This window comes from Oncorhynchus kisutch, linkage group LG24 (genome assembly GCF_002021735.2).
Source record: "Oncorhynchus kisutch isolate 150728-3 linkage group LG24, Okis_V2, whole genome shotgun sequence".
In the NCBI taxonomy this organism is placed as follows: Eukaryota; Metazoa; Chordata; class Actinopteri; order Salmoniformes; family Salmonidae; genus Oncorhynchus; species Oncorhynchus kisutch.
Window position 1 is genome coordinate 4,287,085 of NC_034197.2, and position 22,568 is coordinate 4,309,652.

At 41.7% G+C, this 22,568-nt stretch overlaps 1 protein-coding gene and 1 long non-coding RNA gene across 2 annotated transcripts; one reads left to right on the forward strand and one right to left on the reverse strand.

Annotated features, from left to right (window-relative positions):
* Window positions 1–965: 965 nt before the first annotated feature.
* LOC109869652 (protein SFI1 homolog) lies at window positions 966–14,138 on the forward strand. Its single transcript, XM_031804255.1, has 10 exons — window positions 966–2,314; window positions 2,636–2,830; window positions 3,463–3,736; window positions 4,198–4,315; window positions 4,707–4,851; window positions 12,145–12,358; window positions 12,695–12,810; window positions 12,966–13,086; window positions 13,342–13,452; window positions 14,027–14,138. Exons 1-10 carry the CDS (start codon window positions 1,902–1,904, stop codon window positions 14,081–14,083), a joined length of 1,764 nt encoding a protein of 587 aa, XP_031660115.1. The 5' UTR covers window positions 966–1,901; the 3' UTR covers window positions 14,084–14,138.
* LOC116357012 (uncharacterized) lies at window positions 11,913–21,690 on the reverse strand. Its single transcript, XR_004205311.1, has 6 exons — window positions 21,328–21,690; window positions 20,002–20,145; window positions 15,816–15,958; window positions 12,949–15,642; window positions 12,621–12,744; window positions 11,913–12,363 (listed from the first exon to the last, which is right to left on the reverse strand). It is a non-coding gene; the product is annotated as an uncharacterized LOC116357012 (long non-coding RNA).
* Window positions 21,691–22,568: the final 878 nt, after the last annotated feature.

Consider the following 22,568-nt stretch of genomic DNA (forward strand, 5'->3'; position numbering starts at 1 on the left):
TAGGGCAGTCGCCCCATTGAAAATGATTGAAAATGGATACAAATAGTGGTATCATGCCATATTTGGAATAGACAATGCTAACAAAAAGGTTGGAATGTTGTTATATACATTTTAGATTTGCAAACTCTTGGCATTCTCTCAACCAGCTTCACATGGAATGCTTTTCCAACAGCCTTGAAGGAGTTTCCACATACGCTGAGCACTTGTTGGCTGCTTTTCCACTTTTTTGGTTACTACATGATTCCATATGTGTTATTTCATAGTGTTGATGTCTTCACTATTATTCTACAATGTAGAAAATAGTAAAAATAAAGAAAAAACCTAGAATGAGTAGGTGTGTCCAAACTTTTGACTGGTACTGTATATATTTGTTACTGCTCGACTAAAACAATCTCTGTCGACCATCAGCATAACGGCCAAACAATCAACCAGTTGACTAATTGGGGTCAGCCCTAGTGTTCCTTACATGTAGGCTTTTGATTGAACGAAACTGCACTCACTTTTTTCTACAGGGCACTTGGAAACAACTGCACTGTGAAACCTATCATTACAACAATTATTATCTGGGTGTTTTTTTTTCCTGGTTGCACTGATGCTCCCAAAATAAAATGTCACGTTACACAGCAAAAAATCTAGGAGCATATGCGACCAAAATAGTCACACTCTAGAGCCCTGTGGTTGATAGTGTTTCTGTGGCCCATTGTGCTTGGGTTATGGATTGCTCTGTTCAGGTATTTCTGTATTTCTGTCATAATATTGCCTGTCTTTCTGTCATGGTCTTGACTCCAGATATGTGGTGGACGTTTTGAATGTTGATGAAGCATGGTTTTCTGAATGGCAGTTTTATTGCTTTGTTCTGTATTCTTTGTAGTCTGTTCATTTGATGTGTGGAAGTTGTAATCCAGGCAGGTACATATTCCTGTCCCACGTAGGGTGAGGTGGGGGGTAGTAAGTGCATGAGATATAGATAGTTTCATAGAAGTGTGCTGAGGACTGAACATTGAGGGACTCCAGCTTCTGGGGTGAATGGTGGCTGTGGAAACCTTGGCTGTTTTGGAGGAAGCTTGGGATGATATTTCTGATTGAGTGCAGGAGTTGGAGGTTGTCTGCTAGTTTGTGGCACAAAATTATCCTTTTGACCAGTGTGATTTATATACTTCAATGTGCAGGACCAGCAGCTGCTGTGGGAGGATATGCAAATAAAATATGAACTGCCATTGGTCTATTATAATCAGATCAGATTAGTACGTAATGGTCTGGGCCAAAACTCAACCCACCCAAGACGTGCAGAAATTTCAGCCGTTTATTATTTTTAATTTTTAACAGCTCTTACAGAAATTAGAGCGTTATTATAATTTTCACAATTTGAGTGTAATTTCGAGCCTCTGCACAGCCCTATTTCCAAATAAATCAAAGACATATCAGACGCAATGATTGTTCAGTTGGAAGTGCAAAGAAACATTTACGATCTCTCTTGCTTTTGCTTGTCATTGCCTAAAGTGAAACCACAAGATGAATGGGGAAGCTCTCATGCCGCGTTCAAGACAACTCAGAAATGTCCAACTTGGAAACTCATTGTAGAAAGATGAGGTCCACGTTTCCCACTTGGAAAGTATCAGAATCAACTAATAGTAAGCTCAGTGCAAAAAACATATGCACATTTTAACTGAGGCTTTGCAGATGGGTGTACCTAATAAACTGGCCACTGAGTGTATATCTGGTGTCATTTCATGGGGACTGAGGAATACGGAGTGTTGCTGGCCCATTCCATTGGCCCCAATGCAATACATTGTATTTGAATTACATATTGGTTTCTAGAGCAAACAAGTCTTTGTGCCGAGGTGAAAGTGGCATTAGAAGTACTCGGTAGGGTCTGTAGAATCTATATATGGTTTTATTTCATGGGGTACTGGGGTCTAGATGGCACATCTAGGGCCACCGTGATGTCAATCATCTCTACTTCATTTGAGTGTTATTTCCTTTTTCTTGTGGAAAAATGTCAATGCCTTACATTTTCCAGTTGTTTCGGTCTTCTACTCAGACTACTGCAGCGATGGCACGCCCAGGCCCAACGCAGCGCCAGAGAGCAGAGTGCCATCATAGCCATGAAGACGCAGAGGCACAGAAGAACACTGCTTGCGGCTTTTACTTCCTGGAAGGAGCGTTTCCTCTACCAGCAGAGCTTAGCCAGGGCAGCAGCACGCCACTGGAGACAGAGGGCACTCGAAAGCAAGGCAGCCAGCCACCGCGTCACCTGTCTGACCTGGTATTCCTTGACCCGGTGGAGATGGGCGCTGCACAGACGGAGAGACAGGTATTAAGTATATCAAATAAGTAGACAAATAAATGATGTTTTAAGGTGCAGAAGATAACTAATGTACCATACACTGTATAATACAATTTGAACATCCAACATACTCATTTGTAGCAGGAAGACTCAGTTTGAGCTGTTAGCGCACCTTTCATATTCCGACTTGGAAGCACGAGGTGCGAGTTTCCCACTTGAAAAGTATCAGAATCAACCAATACGAAGCTCTAAACAAAAAAAGGTTGACTACATAGTGTTAAATACTCTTTCACGATTGGCTGTTTCACGTCATATAATCATATTGACGTCCATGTGCGTGCTCCCCAGGTGCCAGCGGGCGAGGGTGCTGGGCAGGGAGTGGGCGCGGCGCGCCAAGCAGAGCGTGGATGACCAGGAGAGGGCGACGGAGCTCCTTCAGCAGAGACAGAGGAGAGACGTCGCAGAGAGGTTCTACTACTGGATCACAGCCCATCAGTCCTCACTGACCAGTTTGGTATTCCACAACCAGACTCTGTGCAAGAGGTGTGATGATGGGGAAATGTGTGTGTGCTGCGCTGCCTTACGACTCAAACTGAATTGTTCCACTGCTCTATGTTCGCTACATATTTCAGTCTGAGAAAGCCGTTGTTGAAGTCGTTTGTATTGACGTCAAAATGAGGGGTGTTGTGCAAAACAAAGTTATCAGCGATTGGATTATCTCTAACCAATCAGAGTATCAAAGCCAATGACGCTATACCCACGTGCGTTCTGGCTCTGGCCCAACCCATCGGTTTCTGGGACCAATCAGAATGGTTAGAATGTGTTTGCGTTCTAGAAATCGTCAGGTAGGTACTCAGTTTCAGACTCATTGCGGAGACTAAACTAAAGTCCGTGGGCGTGGCATTTGGCCGGAGCAAGGGTTTGGGTAGCCAGGCAATGTGTGTGTGTGTGAGAAAGAAAATGTAACTAATCATTCGTCCTTGAATATGAAAATAAACATTTTCCCCTACAATAACAAAGCAGTGTGCCATGCATTGCAGTACCAGTTTGCTACTTGATTTTTCTGTGTATCACAGGGACATTCCTCCAATAACGTTTGAGTGGATTGGACAAGTACTTCTGTGTAGCATTCAGAATTATTCTCACCTCTTTTTACTTCTCTCTCTCCCACGCAGGGTTTTCCAGAGCTGGCAAGCCTACACCGGCCCTACACTAGCACGTAAGCACAAAGGTGCCAGGTTCCATCTTGGCAGAGCCAGGAGGCTGGTGGCCCTGTGTTTTACCCACTGGAGGAGTGAGCTGGAGCAGGCTCGAAACAGACTGAAGGTCCTGGAGCAGAGACTGAAACACATACACTTCAAACTCACTGCTGTCACCATGAACCACTGGAGAACGGCCACTAGAGGGTGCATAGCGCTCAAACACTTCAACAGAGGGACAATACGTCAGGTGCAGCATCCCTTTTCTTTATACACACACACAGGTCCCATCTAGACAACCCTAAGGGTTTAACCCTTTCTGCACATGCACATTTGAGAGGACTGCTGAAAAAACATAGAATTAGATGATTGTCAAATAATTCAATATCAATGATTTGCATTCTATTTCTATGGGCGAAAACAACCAGCCACACCAAGCCAATCCAAGAAAAAGGAGCTAGGAAATAATTTACAGTACTACTATATTTCTAATCGTAATCAAATTCTTTCAATTTCACACAACTTCTCACTGGATAGGCAGGGGTAGAGGTTGTTTCTGGACAGAGTCATATTCACATATTTAGCAGGAACTAAAGGAAGGTGACATCTTCGTGAATCAAAATCAAAATGACTTTGGTGTCAACCTAACAAGACTGTTCAATCTGTATTGTGCTTTCCCATCAGTAAGTAGCCAGTGTGTGTTTGTTTTAGTGTTTTGATCACTGGAGGGAGAGGACACGCACATCCAGAGCAGTCACTATACTGTGTGTACAGAGAGAGAGGAGAGGGGCACGTGAAGTTCTGCTATGCTGGTGGAAGTGGACTAAAGGTAGCGACATGATTATCATTCTCTTAACAGGTTGAACAGAGGGACTGTTTAATATGTGATGTTGCCTTTGTTTGAGAGCCAAGTGGCTATAAGGTTCCATATTTCAGCGTTTCTCAATCCATTCCTGATGTTCCCCAGGGTGTGTACATTTTTGTTCTAACCTGCACTAGCAAACCTGATTCAAGGGAATCAGCTTGGTTATTGATGAATTAGTTAGGCGTTTGGGTGTGCTAATGCAGGCCTGAAATAAAAAGGTCCACATCCAAGGAATGGATGGAGAAATGCTGCCATATTTCAATGTGTCGCATTCACATGGGAGAAGTATGGCAGCCATTTTGTGCTGAAGCACTCCCAGGTCCCCACCCACACACAGCCTGTTTGTGTTGGTCAGAGTCTAGATGCCAGAGGCAGATGGAGGAGGCAGTGTGGCTGTGGCTGGAGGGTCGCAGAGTGACCAGAGCCTTTCAACTGTGGCTCAGAGTCCACCATCGCCACCAAGAGGCCTCACGGCTGGGACGGGCTCACCTAATGCGCAGGTAGGCTGTTGGTTTTAAGTATTCACCCCACTTGGATTTTGGGGATTTAATTACATTTAGATTTTTTTGTCAATGAATTACACAAAATATTCTGTAATGTCAAAGTAGAAGAAATTCAAAATATAAAAATATAAAAATTAATGAAAAATATAACAAGTATTCACCCCCGAGTCAATACAGGTTAGAAACACCTTTGGCAGATTACAGCTGTGAGTTTTCTTGGGTAAGTTTCAGGCAGGTAGCCTAGTGGTTCAGTGTTGGGCCAGTAATCGAAAGGTCGCTGGTTTGAATCCTTGAGTTGATTAGGTGAAACATTTGCCGATGTGCCCTTGAGCAAGGTATTTAACCCTAATTGCTCTTGTAAGTCGCTCTGGATAAGTGCGTTTGCCAAATGACTCAAATGTAAATGTAATAGCTTTACACACCTGGATTGCGCAATATTTGCCCATTTAGCATTTGCAAAATTCTTCAAGCTCTGTCAAGGTGTTGGGGTCATGGCTAGACTGCAATTTTCAAGTCTTGCCATAGATTTTCAAGCAGATTTAAGTCAAAACTGTAACTTGGTCACTCAGGAACATTCACTGTCTTCTTGGTAAGCAACTCCAGTGTAGATTTGGTCATAGGTTTTTGTCCTGCTGAAAGGTTAATTCCTCTCCCAGATTCTGGTGTAAAGCAGACTGAAGCAGGTATTCCTCTAGGATTTTGCCTGTGCTTAGCTCCATCCCGTTTCTTTTTATCCTGAAAAACTCCAGTCTTTGCCGAGGTTAAGCATACTCATACCATGAAATAGCCACCACCATGCTTGAAAGTAAGGAGGCAGGTAATCAGAGATGTTATGTTGGATTTGCCCCAAACATAGTGCTTTGGAATTAGGCCCAAAAGTTTATTAATTTGCCATGTTTTGGGATATTTTCTGCTTGTGTATTTGTATTCTTTTCACTCCGTCATTTAGGTCATTATTGTGGAGTAACAACAATGTTGTTGATCCATCATCAGTTTTCTCCCATCACAGCCGTTGAACTCTGTAGCTGTTTTTTAAATCACCAATGGCCTCATGGTGACATCCCTGAGAAGTTTCTTTCCTGTCCTGCAGCTCAGTTCAGGATGACTGTATCTTTGTTGTGTCTGGGTGGTTTAATACATCATCCACAGCATAATTATTAACTTGACCATGCTTAAAGATATATTCAATGTCTGATTTGAAAAGCTCCCTGGTCTTTGTAGTAAAATCTGTGCTTGAAATTCAGTACTTGACTTAGGGACCTTACAGATGTATGTATGGTGGACAGAGGAAGGCATAGTCATTAGAAAAATAATGTTAACCTCTATTATTTCACACAGAATGAGTCCATGTAACTTAATATGTGATTTGTTAAGCCAAATTGTACCCCTGAACTAATTTAGGTTTACTAAAACAAAAGGGGTGAATACTTTTTCAAAAACTGTTTTAGTTATTTAATTTGTTAACATTTTATCACTTTGACATTATGGGATATTTTGTGTAGATCAAGGACAGAAAAATCACAAATAAATCCATTTCAATCCCACTTTGTATGCCAAAAAATGTGGAAAATTCCAACTAAAATTGAATTTGAAATGTAATCCCAAAAGTAATTATTTATCACGAGGGCCATAAACAATAACTAGTAATTCTGCATACTCCCAAGAAATGTAATGACGATTTGCGGGCAGTGGGTTCAGAACAAGTTCAGAGCATCTACTAAATGACTGAAATGTATCGGATGCCAAGCAGTGATGCAGCCAGTCAAGATGCTCTCATGATAATTCCTTAGTGATGTGGACACCAAGGAACTTGAAGCTCTCCACCTGCTCCACTACAGCCCCGTTCATGTGGATGGGGGCGTGCTCGGCCTTCCGTTTCCTGTAGTCCACGATCAGCTTACTTTAAATTAAAGTCTCCTGTCGTTGAGGGAGAGGTTGTTGTCCTGGCACCACACTGCCAGTTCACTGACCTCCTCCCAATAGTCGGTCTCATCAGTGCCTAAAATTAACATCTGCCAAATGCGGGTAGATTTTAGCATTGGCGGGTAATGTCTATTTCACCAGCCATGTTGGCGGGTGGTCAGGGCTCCACAGGGCGAGCATTTCACTCGCATTTGTGAATAAAAATAGTCAAGTAAAATAAATGCTTCAGTAGCTTTTTTCAAAGTATTTCTGTAATTTTGTTTCATAGCTGGTAAATTAATCACACAAAGTAAAATAACTACAAATCCTATGACCTATCCCACCTCTGCCTGGCTTGGTGCTGTGCGCACATGAAGAGCTGAGTGAAAGATTCATTTTTAGAGGCGCTGCGCACAGGCATAAAAGTTGGTCTAATTTACTTGAAATTAAAGTCTACAAAAGTGGGACTTTGTCCTTGTGTTTCTTGTCTATTTACATTGTTTTGTTCTCACAGCTTAATACATTTTTGGGTTTAAACTGCTAGGGAAGAGAAGACAACGATTCTACAAGTCAGACTCAATCTCACAGGCACAAACATGACTCGATTCACGTTACCACGGTAACGTCCCACACTTAAAACCTGTTGGTACTAGGGGGCAGTATTTTCATTTTTGGAAAAAAAACTTTCCCGTTTTAAACGGGATATTTTTGTCAGGACAAGATGCTAGAATATGCATATAATTGACAGCTTTGGATAGAAAACACTCTAACGTTTCCAAAACTGTAAAGATATTGTCTGTGAGTATAACAGAACTGATGTTACAGGCGAAAGCCTGAGAAAAATCCAATCCGGAAGTGCCCCAGGTTTTGAAAGCGCTGCGTTCCAATGAGTCCCTATTGAGCTGTGAGTGTGCCATCAACGAGCTTACGCTTTCTACGTATTTCCCAAGGTGTCTACAGCATTGTGACGTAGTTTTACGCATTTATGTTGAAGAATAGCCGTAGGCGGCCACATTGCGTAAGTGGTGGCTTTCGCCGTTTTCGTGACTGCAATTTCCGGGCGATTTCTCAGCCAAACGTGAAGAACAAACGGAGCTATTTCGCCTACAAAAATAATATTTTGGGAAAAAATGAACTTTGGCTATCTACCTGGGAGTCTCGTGAGTGAAAACATCCGAAGTTCATCAAAGGTAAACGATTTAATTTGATTGCTTTTCTGATTTGTGACAAGGTTGCCTGCTGCTAGCAAGGCATAATGCTATGCTAGGCCATCGATAAACTTACACAAATGCTTGTCTAGCTTTGGCTGTAAAGCATATTTAGAAAATGAGTGTGAGTTGTCGTCACAACCCGGCTCGAGAGAAGTGACAGAGCTCTTATAGGACCAGGGCACAAATAATAATAATAATCAATCATTTTGCTCTTTATTTAGCCATCTTACATATAAAACTTTATTTGTTCATCGAAAATTGTGATTAACTCTTCCCTGGTTAATGAGAAGGGTGTGCTTGAAAGGATGCACATAACTCTGCAATGTTGGGTTGTATTGGAGAGAGTCGGTCTTAAATAATTTTAGTGAGGGCCAAGAATCCACTCTCACATAAGTACGAGGTTGCAAAGGGCATCAGTGTCTTAACAGCGCAATTTGCCAAGGCAGGATACTCTGAGCTCAGCCCAATCCAGAAATCTGTCAGTGGCTTCTGATTAAATGACATTTTCACCGAACCCCTTGTTGTAATTTCGATGAGGCTCTCTTGTTCAGATATTTGGTAAGTGGACTGGAGGCAGGGCATGAAAGGGATAACTTTTCCAGTTGTTTGTGTCGTCCGTTTCGGGAAAGTACCTGCGTAATTGCGCACCCAGCTCACTCAGGTGCTTCGCTATATCACATTTGACATTGTCCGTAAGCTTGAGTTAATTTCCACACAAAATAATAATACAAGGATGGAAAGACCTGTGTGTTGTCCTTGTTAATGCAGACAGAGAAGAGCTCCAACTTCTTAATCATAGCCTCAATTTTGTCCTGCACAGAGAGTCCCTGTAATCCTAGATTCAGATCATTCAGGCGAGAAAAAACATCACCCAGATAGGCCAGTCGTGTGAGAAACTCGTCCGACAAGTGAAAATTATGGACAGTAAAGAAAACTTTAAGCTTGGCTCTCAATTGAAAAAAAAACCCGTATCAATACTTTTAACCAGCGTATGTTGTAATAGCGTTACAGGCCCAATAGCCTGTTGTTCGGCCCATATCATTGAATAATGCAGAAAATAAACGAAAGTTTAGGGGCCTTGCTTTAACAAAGTTAACCATTTTCACTGTAGTGTCCAAAACATCTTTCAAGCTGTCAGGCATTCCCTTGTCAGCAAGAGCCTCTCAGTGGATGCTGCAGTGTACCCACATGGTGTCAGGAGCAACTGCTTGCACGCGTGTTACCACTCCACTAGGTCTCCCTGTCATGGCTTTTGCGCCATCAGTACAGATACCAACACATCTTGACCACCAAAGTCCATTTGATGTCACAAAGCTGTCCAGTACTTTAAAAAGATCCTCTCCTGTTGTCCGGGTTTCCAGTGGTTTGCAGAAGAGGATGTCTTTCTTAATTGATCCCCCCATAAACATAACGGACATATACCAGGAACTGTGACAGGACCGCCATGTCTGTTGACTCATCCAGCTGTAACGCAGATAATTCACTGGCTTGTATGCGAAGCAGTAATTGTTTCAAAACATCTCCTGCCATGTCACTGATGCGTTGTGAAAGTGTTTTTTGGCTGTTTCCCCCAGCATTGTCCTATCAATATCCGCGGCAGCAGGAAGAATTAAGTCTTCCACAATAGTATGGGGCTTGTCTGTCCTAGCTACTCGGTAGCTCACCATATAAGACGCTTCTAGCCCCTTCTTATTAATGGTATCTGTTGCTTTTATACATGTCCTACTCAAAAGTCGTCTTAATTCAAGCTCAAAAAAGTCCTGCGCCTTATTTTTCAAACTGGCATGTTAGTTTCTAAATGTCTGCGTAGGAGTAAAGGTTTCATCGAGTTGTGAGATAGTACTTTTGTACATATAACACACTGTGGCTGAGGAAAGGCACTACTTCCAATATAACTGAGCCCCAAATCAATGTAGTTCTCATCATTTTTGCGCCTGTTAAATGGTCCAATGCCCCTGCCTGTTGTTCGGTGCTTTCCCAGGTAATGGGGCAGCAGCTCTTCGGTTGCATCAAATTCACAACTGTCTGTGCCCATGTTAGCTGGGCTAACAACAAATGTAGAATTACTGATGCTAGCATAGGATGTGCTCGTGGAAGCAGAACAACTTGTGTGTCGCCAACAGGTGCAGGTGTAGTACTGCGGGTAGTAGCACTATTACCAGTAGAACTGGTATTTGTCTCTATGGACACGGGCCTTACTTTTTGTTAACCATTTATTCATTTTCCAGCAAACGGAATGAACAGCAGCTATGTTTGGCTACATACCGTTAGTGGAATTCCTGCCAGAGAGTAACTGTTAATGTGACTCGATGTTAATTATTTGACTAGGCTACCTGTATTTGACATTGTGTAGTTATTTAACTTGAAACACTAGATGGTTTAATTGTATTTTTGGCAGTGAAACGAGACCACTCAAGCGAGACAAAAACCTCAGCCAGACCCATTGGAAAATAGAAATGGACTGTTTGTAAATGTGATGAAGAAAAACAAATTTTTTTGAATGTGAATCACTTTTTTCTTTGGTGTACCCCCGATGGCATTGCGCATACCCCAGTTTGGGAATAACTGCACTACAGCATTCTCACATGCACTATATATACACAAAAGTAGGTGGACACCCATTCAAATGAGTTGACTTGGCCATTTCAGTCAAACCTGTTGCTGACAAGTGTTTAAAATCGAGCGCACAACCATGAAATCTCCATAGCGTAGCGAGTAAAAATCATATGTCCTCAGTTTCAACACTCACTACCGAGTTCCAAACTGCCTCTGGAAGCAATGTCAGCAAAATAACTGTTTGTCGGGAGCTTCATGAAATGGGTTTCCATGCCCGAGCAGCCGCACACAAGCCTAAGATCACCATGCACAATGCCGCCATTGGACGAGGTAGTCAATGCACTTATTAATGAAGCTGATGACTGATGTAATAAACTCCTCAAAGTTATCAGATGAATCCCGGAACATATTTCAGTCTGTGCTAGCAAAACAGTCCTGTAGCCAAGCATCCGCTTCATCGGAAAACTTCCGTATTGAGCTACTACCTGTTTGAGTTTTTGCTTGTAAGCAAGATCTCCTTTGCGCAACAATGCTGATGACTGGTTATTGGTCAACAGTGAAATGTAAAATTTTTGGGTTCTGAAGCACAGATGAGACTTTATTTTTTATAAATTGGTGCTATGCCATAGGCCTATGTTAGTGACCAGATCAAATAACCAAAGGTATGCTGCATGGAGAGTAATCCATGGAGACTCTGTGCCACAAAATGAGTGACAAAACCGGGCCAGAATTTCAAGTCAGTCTCAAAGTCAAAGTCGAGTCCCAAGGGTCCAAGTCAAGTCTGAAGTTATTTTCTATCAAATTTGTGGCTGGAGTCCGACTTGAGTCCAAGTAATGTGACGCGTGCCCACACCTCTGGGTTATTGCCCACATCTCACCTAATCTGCATCAATGTGCTAATAAATGCGCTGCTACTCACTGAATGTTTCAGAGATAAAGTTATGGTAGACTACTGCCTGCATTTCATCAAATGCTCGCAGTCAAACAACCAATAATAGGCCTACTGCATACCTCTGGTTATTTTCCTCTGTTTGGTCGCTGCTGTGTTCATACCATTTTCATTGAACCGTGGTGCATTGTTTAGTGCGCTCCCTAATGCGGATAGTGTTCACACCAGTCCAAACGAACCGGCTCCAAAACAATTTAGTGTGAAAGCCCAAATGGTTTGAAGGCGTGTGCTTTGTCAGTGGCTGTGATGTAGCATTCAGCCAGGAGTTGGACAGTCGGAAGATTGAATTAAATGGTAGTGTAGGCGGGACATCCCAGCTTCAAGTGGTATCAGATTTCAGAGTTCGCTTTCCCCTGCTCAGATGTTGCATGTATCAAGCAATGGTTGCGTGCCACGTCACAGACTGACAGATTTATATAACATGTAGTACCACGCTAGTCCCCTCTTTAAGTATTTATTGAATCTGCTTCCATTGTCCTCCAAGTGGCCAAATATCATTCTCTTCAGGTAGGCTTCACATACAGTGCATGTCATCTGTAACTTTTTAGCCCCATTACAGTTGAAGTTGTAATACATCACATTGCTTGCCCCTGGATTCTTTGATTGTGGGCATGTCAAGACCTTTACTTCCCAATTGGTAATCTCGTTGCTGTCTTTTTTTGTCCCGTATAGGTCTTTTCGGGTCTGGCGAAGGGTAGTGACGGAGAGCCTGTCAACTTTTCAGAAGGCGGAGTCACGGCTACGCACCCACCAGACCCAATCAGCTTTCAGTGTCTGGAGGAGGCGCACCGTGTCCCATAATCTCTTAAGTGACCTGGTCCAGAGAACAAAATCCAGGCAGAGGAGTCGTCTGCTGAGATCATCACTCCACACCTGGCACCAAGAGGTATCCTTTGGGAAGAATCATAATGGAGTTGATAACGTGATTTGGATTCTTTCATTAGACCAGTCATTATTGGGTTAAGTCCAGAGGAAGCTGATGAAGGACAGTATACCATGCGTTTGATAAGGTTTCATTCATTCCATTCCAGCCATTCCTATGAGCCTGTCCTCTAAATTAAAGTGACACCAGTGATTGAGCCCTTCTGTCATTGCATGGTTAGCTACTGCACAGAGATGCATATAATATCAATAGTCCTATTTCTGACCTGCTGTCACCCTTATGATGTGTAGCAGGTAAGTAGGTAATGTCCTATTTGTCTTTGTTTTCCACCTGCATCAGGTCCAGTTGCGTAAAAGACGATCTCTACACCTCTCACAGAAGTACTTTGCCTGTTGGGTGAACAGAATTGGCATCAGACACATTGAAAGGAAGAATCAGTTGGAGGCTAGACTGAGGTACGTCTCATGGCTGGCTGTATGTATATGTATCTGAACGGAGACAAATGTTACTTTTAGTCTGTATACAAAAGTAGTTGGTGTAAGCAAGGTAAATTAATGTTTATTAAATCAGTATAATCAAACCTTTTATAATACCTCTCTCACTTCCAAAGGGAGTGTCTACGGCGGTGGCGTTTAGGTGTGCTGCTGAAAAGAGCTCGGAGGAGACTCACCCAGGTGTTGTGGGTCAGCTGGAGAGACCAGACCGCTGCTGCACTCCTACTCAAGACCCTGGTAAGAAAGCAAAGTGCTGTCCCGCTCGTTGGGACACTTGTAGAAGTGGACTTATTAGGATTCACCTTAGGTTACAGTGACACTTTTTAAATGAGCCATCTGTTTTATAATGTATTTGCTTAACTTAATGGTTACTATTTATGCATTTAAAGTTGTCATGAATGCTTACTGCATATTTTATAGTGCATATTACTACCTGTGTGTAAGGCATAGTAATTCAGTTTCCTTTGTTTGTGTGACCACTCCTCTCTGCAGCACACTGACCGACTGCAGCAGTGGGCGTGGCTGACATGGAGGAAGAGACACATCAGAACCCGGGTGTCTGAGACCTTTGCCGCGCAACTGGACCAAGCCCTCATTGCGCAGGTGAGACAGAGCAAGTTCCCATGTATTTTTGTATAGAGGACTAGTTATTATTAGCCATTCTTATTCTATAGTTGTACCGAAGTCAGCATTATTTAAAATCTCTGGTTAGCCTATAACTTTACCAAAGGTCAATTTGTTTCCTGTTAAAGGAGTAGTTCACTATGTCCAAATCACTTGAAGTTACTTCAAATCAACTCCATATTCAGTTGGCCATAAAAAATTTAAAAAACATTCCCCATCGCTTGTGGTGGCTGTTTAAAGAAAACAACAATGGATTACAGTTTCTCCTGGCCCATAGACTACTTCCAGGGTGAGGAACCATCTAACATCATGCTTTAATAGTTATTACAACATAGACATTTTTTATGGCAACTAAAATCTCTATATGTATAGAGTTCTTTGGTTCTCCTGTCGTTCTACCTAGAGTCTTCTATTTGCAGAGTTGTGACAGGCTCTGATTGTACCTGGTTGAACCATCAGCTACTGCATATCAAACCTCACTGTGGTTGAAGCAGGTCAGTGGCAGTGCCCCGCTACAACAGCTAGAGTTTGTTTCTGTGTTTCCCTACTGTAGGTGTTCAACATGTGGCGGCAGAAGCATGCTCTTCGCTCCACAGCGACCGACACGTGACCTACGGTATAGGGAGAAGTAGCTGTCCTCTGCTCCGTCAACCCTTGACCTCTCCCCCCCCTATATGGTAGGGGAGATAACGAGTAGTGTGTGGCTTTTCACCATACTACCAGTACAGCACTTCATATTTCAAAATAGAGGTTCACTTTTTGGTTTCTTGGGTCAATGTCATCTGGCAAGTCATTGCTCACATTTTAAATGTATTGTTTTGAAAACATGTGCCAACCATTCTCATAGATGTTGGCTTTTACCTCCTTTGAATGCTCTTAGAAGTGGAAACTAGTGTGGGGAAACTACTAAGAACAGCTTTGAGACATAATAGATACACTGTTCATATTTCACACTATTAATCCTGGAAAGCAGCACACTGTGCGTGAGTGCCACTATTAGAACTAATTTAACTCCAGTAATTTGAAATTCTTTCACAATAAATTCCATTCTGTGTAGACTTTTGTTTTTGTGATTCCCAATTGAACTGTGACTGTCTTAATATGATAACTTTGAAATTGTAATCAGAATATGAAACAATCACAATATGTCCCAAATAAGCAGACAAAACAGAATAAAGTAGATAGGTTGGTTGGTAGGTGGGTAAGTAAATAAATGGATGAATGGTTAGGTGGGGGTGGGTATGTAGGAAGGTGAGTATGGTAGGTTTTCATTGGTTTAGGCAGCAGCCACTGAATAAACCTGTAGTTAGAGTTATGATTACGTTTGAATAAGAACATGACTTGTAAACATGGTTGTGTTAAAAACAAAAGAATCACTTGAAGGGTGAAAACATACACTAGAACTACAGGACAGTATAAACCTATTCTCTGGACCACACTGCTGTCTCTCACCATGTCCCCAGACTCTTTTTGCCTTTTTCTGAGGAGCCTATTTCTCTTTCTGGCTGTTATTTTCCACTCCCTTTACTAGCTTTTTACCTGCCTTTGCTTCTTTTTCTTGCCTTTCCCTTCCTGAATTAAGTCAACAAGAGATTAAAATACAAGCTTTAAATGACTACACCTCTCTAAAATTAATCACCTGAAGTTTTAGAGCCAAAGTGATGACTACTGTTCCTTCTAACTCTGTTGGTTGACTACTTTCCCCTTCCCATAATTTCATTCTCCTGCACAACCACCACTTCCTGTCCCTGGGCCTGAATGAGCTTCCTGGCTAATTCTCTCAGGTTGGCATCAGTGGTGGGAGCCAGGCTGAAGTACTCTACAGGGCTGGGAGAGGCCAGAGATCCATCATCATCAGCAGAGAAATGGACCATGGCAATGGTTTGGTCATCGCCATTCATGGGACACCGGGGATCACAGGGCAACCGGAGAGGCCAGTCAGGGCTGGGAGACTTGGCGTCATCCTCTGTCGTAAGACTCCAGGTGGTAATGGGAGCCAGGTGGGGGTACCGGTAAGGCAAGTACTCCACAACTGGTGGAGCGCCGGCTGTGAGAGGCGGTGGTTTGGCCAGCCAAGGTCGTAAGAGAAGAGCGGCCCGTCATGGAGATTTCATTAAGCCAGTCTCTAACCGTATACTCAGGGCTGTTCTCTCGCCAGCATGCTGGGCTCTGTGGGGAGGAGAACACAAACAGATACCTGTCTGTTTAAATGACCTATCCTCGGTTCACCCAGTTGAACACATGTTCTAGTTCAAACATCATGCCTTGTCATAGACACATTTATGAATCTATACTTAAAAACAATTGATTGACAGCATTGACCACAATTATGACTAACTTACAAGCACTGGACGCTGCCGGTCCTCAGGATTTGGATCTTCTTGATCTCATCGACCCTCCTAACACACCTCTTGGAGCTGGTCGGCCTCCCTCATTTTCTTCTCCAGCCAGTTAGTCAGCAGTCCATTCAGATAGAAGGTTTGGCCTACACAAAGACAACTAGTAGGCCACGGGAGTTTTGTAGGGAGATATCATTCTCTGCCCACTTTATCACTTCTGAATGGGTGTGGCAATAAATTGAAAATTGATGAGAATACTTACAAGATAAGAGCAGGATTTGCAAGGCCTTGTCTGTTTTGATTTCTAGGGAGAGTCTTAAACAACAACCTCAACCAATGTGAAAGGTCCTATGGAATTGGACTACTGGAACTTGACTATGACATTACATAGCGCTCCAGTATGTATTATTATTATGAGTTATCACTGTTTTTTTCAGACATTCCTATGTGGGAAAATAATTGGGATAAACACTGAAAATAAGATCTGAGGTTAACACAGGCTCAGGAGTTACGTTTTGTTCTGAGATATGTCAGTTAACATGACACTTTTTAATTTTGAAGCCTTCGTGTGCTTTATGGGCTGGTTTTAATGACATAAATGCTTCAATTCACAGTGATGTTAGCTGATGAAGATGATTTCATGAAACAAATCATATAAGATCTAAGCCACTATCTAGTTTTTTTTAGCATTTATAAAATAAACAACTTTCATTTCCCCTTAGGCTTTGGCCAACGAGCCATTGAGGAGATAGTGCCTACAAAAAGACGCCTCTACTATTGCTCTCTATTATGACCTATAAGCATCCTGTGCTCCTGATAGATGCGGTAGTGGTCAATCAAACTAGACAAAAAGAATGACGTTGCTATGGAAACACGTGGGGGAAAGATCTGGAGTCTCCTCATTGCCTCCCACCAGAATATCCTACATTTAGGCTATTGTTTATATGTGTATAGTCGTGACCAAAAGTTGAGTGACACAAATATTAATTTTCAAAGTCTGCTGCCTCAGTGTCTTCAGATATTTGTCAGATGTTACTATGGAATAGTGAACTATAATTACAAGCATTTCATAAGTGTCAAAGGCTTTTATTGACAAATAAAAGTTGATGCAGAGTCAATATAAGACCTCTGCAATCCGCCTTGGCATGCAGTTAATTAACTTCTGGGCCACATCCTGGAATGGCAGCCCATTCTTGCATCATCAATGCTTGGAGTTTGTCAGAATTTGTGGGTTTTTGTTTGTCCACCTGCAACTTGAGGATTGGATTGGGGCGGCAGCGTAGCCTAGTGGTTAGAGCGTTGGACTAGTAACCGGAAGGTTGCGAGTTCAAACCCCTGAGCTGACAAGGTACAAATCTGTCGTTCTGCCCCTGAACAGGCAGTTAACCCACTGTTCCCAGGCCGTCATTGAAAATAAGGATGTGTTCTTAACTGACTTGCCTGGTTAAATAAAAGGTAAAATAAAAAATTGAAAAAGACCACAAGTTCAATTTACTAGACAAGAATCATCTCAAAATGCATAAACTTAAGTAAAAAAATGTCAAAATAAATCAAATTGAGCCTTTAGAAAGTATTCACACCCCTTGACTGCTTGAATTTTAAATAGATCCAATTGTGATTTTTTTTTCACTGGCAATACCCCATAATGTGGAAGTGGTATTATGTTTTCATACATTTTTACAAATTAATTAAAAATGAAAAGCTGAAATGTCTTGAGTCAATAAGTATTCAACCCATTTGTTATGGCAAGCCTCAACAGTGGCCTCAACAGAGCAAATGAAACAGCGCCCCTCTGTGTAGCCCATATAGTTGGTGCACCAGAAAAAGAAAAAAAAAGTCAAGGGAAGGGAAGCCAGTTCAGATTTGGCTTCACACCAATCACATCACCTCAGAAGCCAAACTTCATTGACAGAAAAAACTTTAATTGTTGCATCTCGTTGTTGTCCTCCTCCACAACACCTCACTGAGTACCATTCTTCATATGTTCTAACATTGTGGTGGCTGCATCATGTTATGGGTATTCTTGTCATCGGCAAGGGGGTTAAAAAATAAACAAGAGCTAAGCACAGGCAAAATCCTAGAGGAAAACCTAGTAAAGTCTGCTTTCCTAAAGACACTGGGAGACAAACTCCAAACGCAAGAGGCCAAGTAATAATAACAATAATACTAGAGTTGCTTACTAAGATTACTTCCTGAGTGGTCTAGTTACAGTTTGGTCTTAAATTGTCTTGAAAGTCTATGGCAAGACTTGAAACAAACTTGACAGAGCTTGAAGAATAAAAAAAATTGTGTAAGTATTGTACAATCCAGGTGTGCAAAACACTTAGAAACTTACCCAGAAAGACTCATAGCTGTAATCGCTGCCAAAGGTGATTCTAACATGTATTGACTCAGGGGTGTGAATACTTATGTAAATGAGATTTCTGTATTAAATTTTCACATTTTTTAAAATGTCTAAAAACATGTTTTGACTTTGTCATTATGGGGTATTGTGTGTAGATGGGTGAGAAAAATATACATTTAATCCATTTTGAATACTGGCTGTAACAACAAAATGTGGAATAAGTCAAGGGGTATGAAAGCAACAATCAAATTGACTACAAACACAATTAGATTTCTAAAAAAGCTTTTTTTTATGAACTGAACAAAAATAAAAGCAACATGCAACAATGAAAAAGTTCCCCTCAAAAGGAGTTTTCTACACAGTTATGGCTACCTATAGGGTAGTATAGACCACAAAATATAATAATGAAGCCTGTGCTGCTCCCCTCATCTCTACCTAATGTTCCCTCACAGTACCTTCAGTATCCCTTATGTCCTGTTAGTTTGGCTGCTCAGCCTACCTTAGTGGTCCCTCAAGCATCATAGCCCTGCCATTCCCAACCAATCAGAGCTCTAGAATGTGCATCTGGACACTGCACCTGCCCGCTCAGGTCAGAGTGTTATCGTCGTCTGAAGAGAGAAGACGCACATATTTCTGAGGACTTTTTATTGTCGACAGGAACACGAATGTCTGAAATAATCACAAATAATTCGGATTACCACAGTTACTATTCCACCAAGTCAAGATGATGGTGTGTGCTTAATCTGTGGTGGTGAAGAGGAACAGGAAATAAAAACCCTGAAATACCGTAGAGGGTCACAACCCAAGTCAGGGTCAGCATAAGTATAATAGCAGTTGAGGGCATTGACAACCGACTGCTCAGACAGGTGAGGGCATAATACCAGCCAACCATTTTTAGATAATAATAATACTTTATTCAACTTCTATAGTGCTTTTCATTACAAGGATCTCAAAGTGCTTGAAACAAGAATCGAATAAACAAAACAAGAATCGAATAAAACATCTATATGATAAGAGTAGGTCTGGACTACTCATTCTGAACACTTAACATTGAACATGGTAAATGTCACCAACTGACACTCATAATCTATGCAACTCCAGACTATAGTATTTCCATTTTTAATGGGTTTCAGTGAGTTATGAAAGAAGGTGGAACTGGAACAGGCTCTCTGTAGGCTAACATGCCACCTTCCAGTGGAGTACATGATACATTCATTAGAGGTGCAGGTGTGTGTCTAGGTCTATGGCATTTGATATGTAATCCATGTAACCGGAGACACATGGATCACAGTTCAGGCTTAATTAAGCCAAAGGGTTCCCCTCTCCACTATCATGTTCCTCTGGTCTCCTACTACCCTGGGGCTAAGGGGCTTACCATATCAAATCAAATTGTTTTTGTCACATGCATACAACAGGTGAAATGTTTACTTACAAGCCCTTAACCAACAATGCAGTTAAGATAAATATCATAAATAAATACATCAAATAAAAGTAACAAATAATTAAAGAACAGCAGTAAAATAACAATAGCGAGGCTATATACAGGGGGTACCGGTACAGAGTCAATGTTAGTCGAGGTAATTGAGGTAATATGTACATGTAGCAGTGGAGGCTGGTGCCTTGAAAATGTGAGGAGGATGGGAGACCCACGGTATAGGCGCGGAATGCACAGAGATGAGTGTGTTTCAAAAATCGTCAAAGACTAATTATTTTAACCTAAAGAATTTAATAAAATACATTTTTAGTACAATATTATGGGGAATGGGAATGAGAGAGCTAAGAATGTGTTAGTCCAAGCAAGGAGTAAAATCACACAGTAAAGAGAAAATTAATAGGGGTACTCACAGTAATTGGAGGGGAACATTCAATGTGCCAATGGATGAGCAGGCACATGAGACGTGGCTTCAGTTCATGTCAGGAGAAAGTTGACAAAGGAAGTGGAGAAGAGTAGTCATTACCTCTTAAATCAGGGAACAGGAGGGGACTTAGCTGTAAATACAAATAGCAGATACATTCCATTACAGCTGCACAATCATAGGTTTGGACGAGTTTCACTATGAACTTAAACATCTCAAAGTTCATTAAGTCAAACACAGATTGCACATCTCGCCCACTTGACACATCAAAGTATACCAAGAAACGTTCCTGAATTAAAGCCCTGATCATCCACATACCTGACGATAGCTGCAAGCAGACTGGCGCCACCATAGGTCCCAGAGTGGTGGGGCAATTTGTACCCCCTGGGGCCTGGAGTTTTTCCTTATATGTTAACCCCTAACTAGGAAAACTCTGGACCTTAAGGTATGGTAGTGATTAATCAGTTGTAAAAAGGTTTTATATACTGTATGGGCTGTTTTTCCTAATCAGGTCACATGACTCTTTTTTACTCCTGAAAAGAACTCCTGGCCCTGGGGGGTGAAAACCCTGTCAAACTGCAGCTACCTTATATTTGTTCATATAAATTATATTTAGACTAGATTAGGAGGGAGATTTCCTCTGCCCTGACATAGACAACAACTGAGACAATAGAACCCACAGGACTGCGCTTGCTTTATGCATGTTTGCATCGTCCAGGCCTATGCAGCTGTAGGCCTTACAAAACATTTACTCACATCCGTCATCACTATTATGTTGATTCATTAATTCCAGTTAATCATTATGGATTGAAAACGTATAGGCAGCCTAGCCAGCACAATTTTGAATATAAACTAAATTTGATTACATTCATATTTTCTGCTGACACACAAATGGACTATAAATACATAATGTTACCAATTAGTTTATCCTGACCAGATGGACAGGGCGCATAGGCTGTTTGCAGCTGCTCATATGATCAGACAGGAAAATGTCCTCGTTTTCGTCCCATACAGCATGCCAGATCTCTAATGTTTAGGTGTAGACTAGGCTGCAGCAATATTTAGATCATGACTTTTTGCTTGTGTCTGTCCGGAGTGATTGTGTGTTATTAGTCTTCGCTAAATAAATACCGGAGGAAAGTGGAAGGCTTACTTGAGCGCACGCGAAAATAAATGCGCCGCATCAAACTCTCATTTTTTAATGGACAATGCGATGGAAGCTGTCAAATCAGTCGGAATTGTTTTCGACCATACCAGAAAAGACAGTCGAAAGTTTGATACGTTAAGCAGGTAAAGCATCGTAACGTGCAATTACCTCTGCAAGGTCCTTGTAGTTGCCCGTCGGCGGAAATGTCCATCTCGTCGTGTCCTCTAAAAGCAAATTCTTGCATGCCCAAAAACGCAGGCAAGGCCAGCAATACAGGCAACTTGGTGAAAGGCTCCCTGTTAACCAACTATACTTTCGATACCAGTTGGTATTGAACGCCCTCACCTTTTCATCCTTCTTCATGAAACTGACCTCAGACAGAAGTCGACCCTCGCTTTTAATTCGCACTTTCTCCGTGTACCCCAGATAGTGAAAGTGGTTCTTCAAAAACCTTTTTCAGCAGCATTGGCCAGACTACCATTGTCACGTTCTGACCATAGTTCTGTTGTGTTTTAGTGTTGGTCAGGACGTGAGCTGGGTGGGCATTCTATGTTGTGTGTCTAGTTTGTCCGTTTCTATGTATGGCCTGATATGGTTCTCAATCAGAGGCAGGTGTTAGTCATTGTCTCTGATTGGGAACCATATTTAGGTAGCTTGTTTTGTGTTGGGGGTTTGTGGATGGTGGTCTTCTGTCTGTGTCATTGCACCAGCTAGGACTGTTTCGGTTTTCACATTTATTGTTTTGTATTTTGTAGTGGTCTCGTTGATCGTCTATATTAAAGATGTTGAACACTAACCACGCTGCATTTTGGTCCTCCTCTCCTTCAACAGAAGAAAACCGTTACAACCATTCTGGTGCAGAAAACTGCACACTGAAGTACATTGCACTAACTGGACACAAAAATGAAGTTAGAAAACCAAGAAAAGTATTTATAATATACTTCCACAATCTCCTGTAATTTGAACAAATAAATGTTTAATTAGTTCAAAACAAACTGTGTCTATGGAAGGGAGTGAGGCCTAAGAGCCTCCTAGGGTTTGTAACCAGAGGACGGAAGCAAGCCGTTGTTGAAGTTACTGTAGACCTTCATTGCAAAACAGTTATTTAATCAATTATTTGGTGACATGAATATTTAATATTGTTTTATCTAAAAAGGGTAACTTTAATGTTTCACTATTTTTATGAAATTTCACTGAGGATGGTCGAGTTATGTAGGTAGTTATGAAAGTGACTGCATAGATAACAGAGTAGCAGCAGCATAAAATAGGGGAGGGCAATGCAAATAGTCTGGGTTTGCCATTTGATGGGACTTGGCTCAGGTTTCAATGTGGTTCAAGCATGTGGCCCTGCATGAAGGCATCCTCGATTAGATTGACTGATGAAATTCAGAGCAACTCTTAGGAGATCA

Excerpts from the sequence above, each read along its gene's own strand:
- LOC109869652 (XM_031804255.1), top strand. The coding sequence starts at position 1,902 with ATGGGGTACTGGGGTCTAGATGGCACATCTAGGGCCACCGTGATGTCA. Across the intron at positions 2,831-3,462 it reads AACCAGACTCTGTGCAAGAG|GGTTTTCCAGAGCTGGCAAG; the intron begins GTGTGATGATGG and ends TCTCCCACGCAG. Across the intron at positions 3,737-4,197 it reads ACAGAGGGACAATACGTCAG|TGTTTTGATCACTGGAGGGA; the intron begins GTGCAGCATCCC and ends TGTTTGTTTTAG.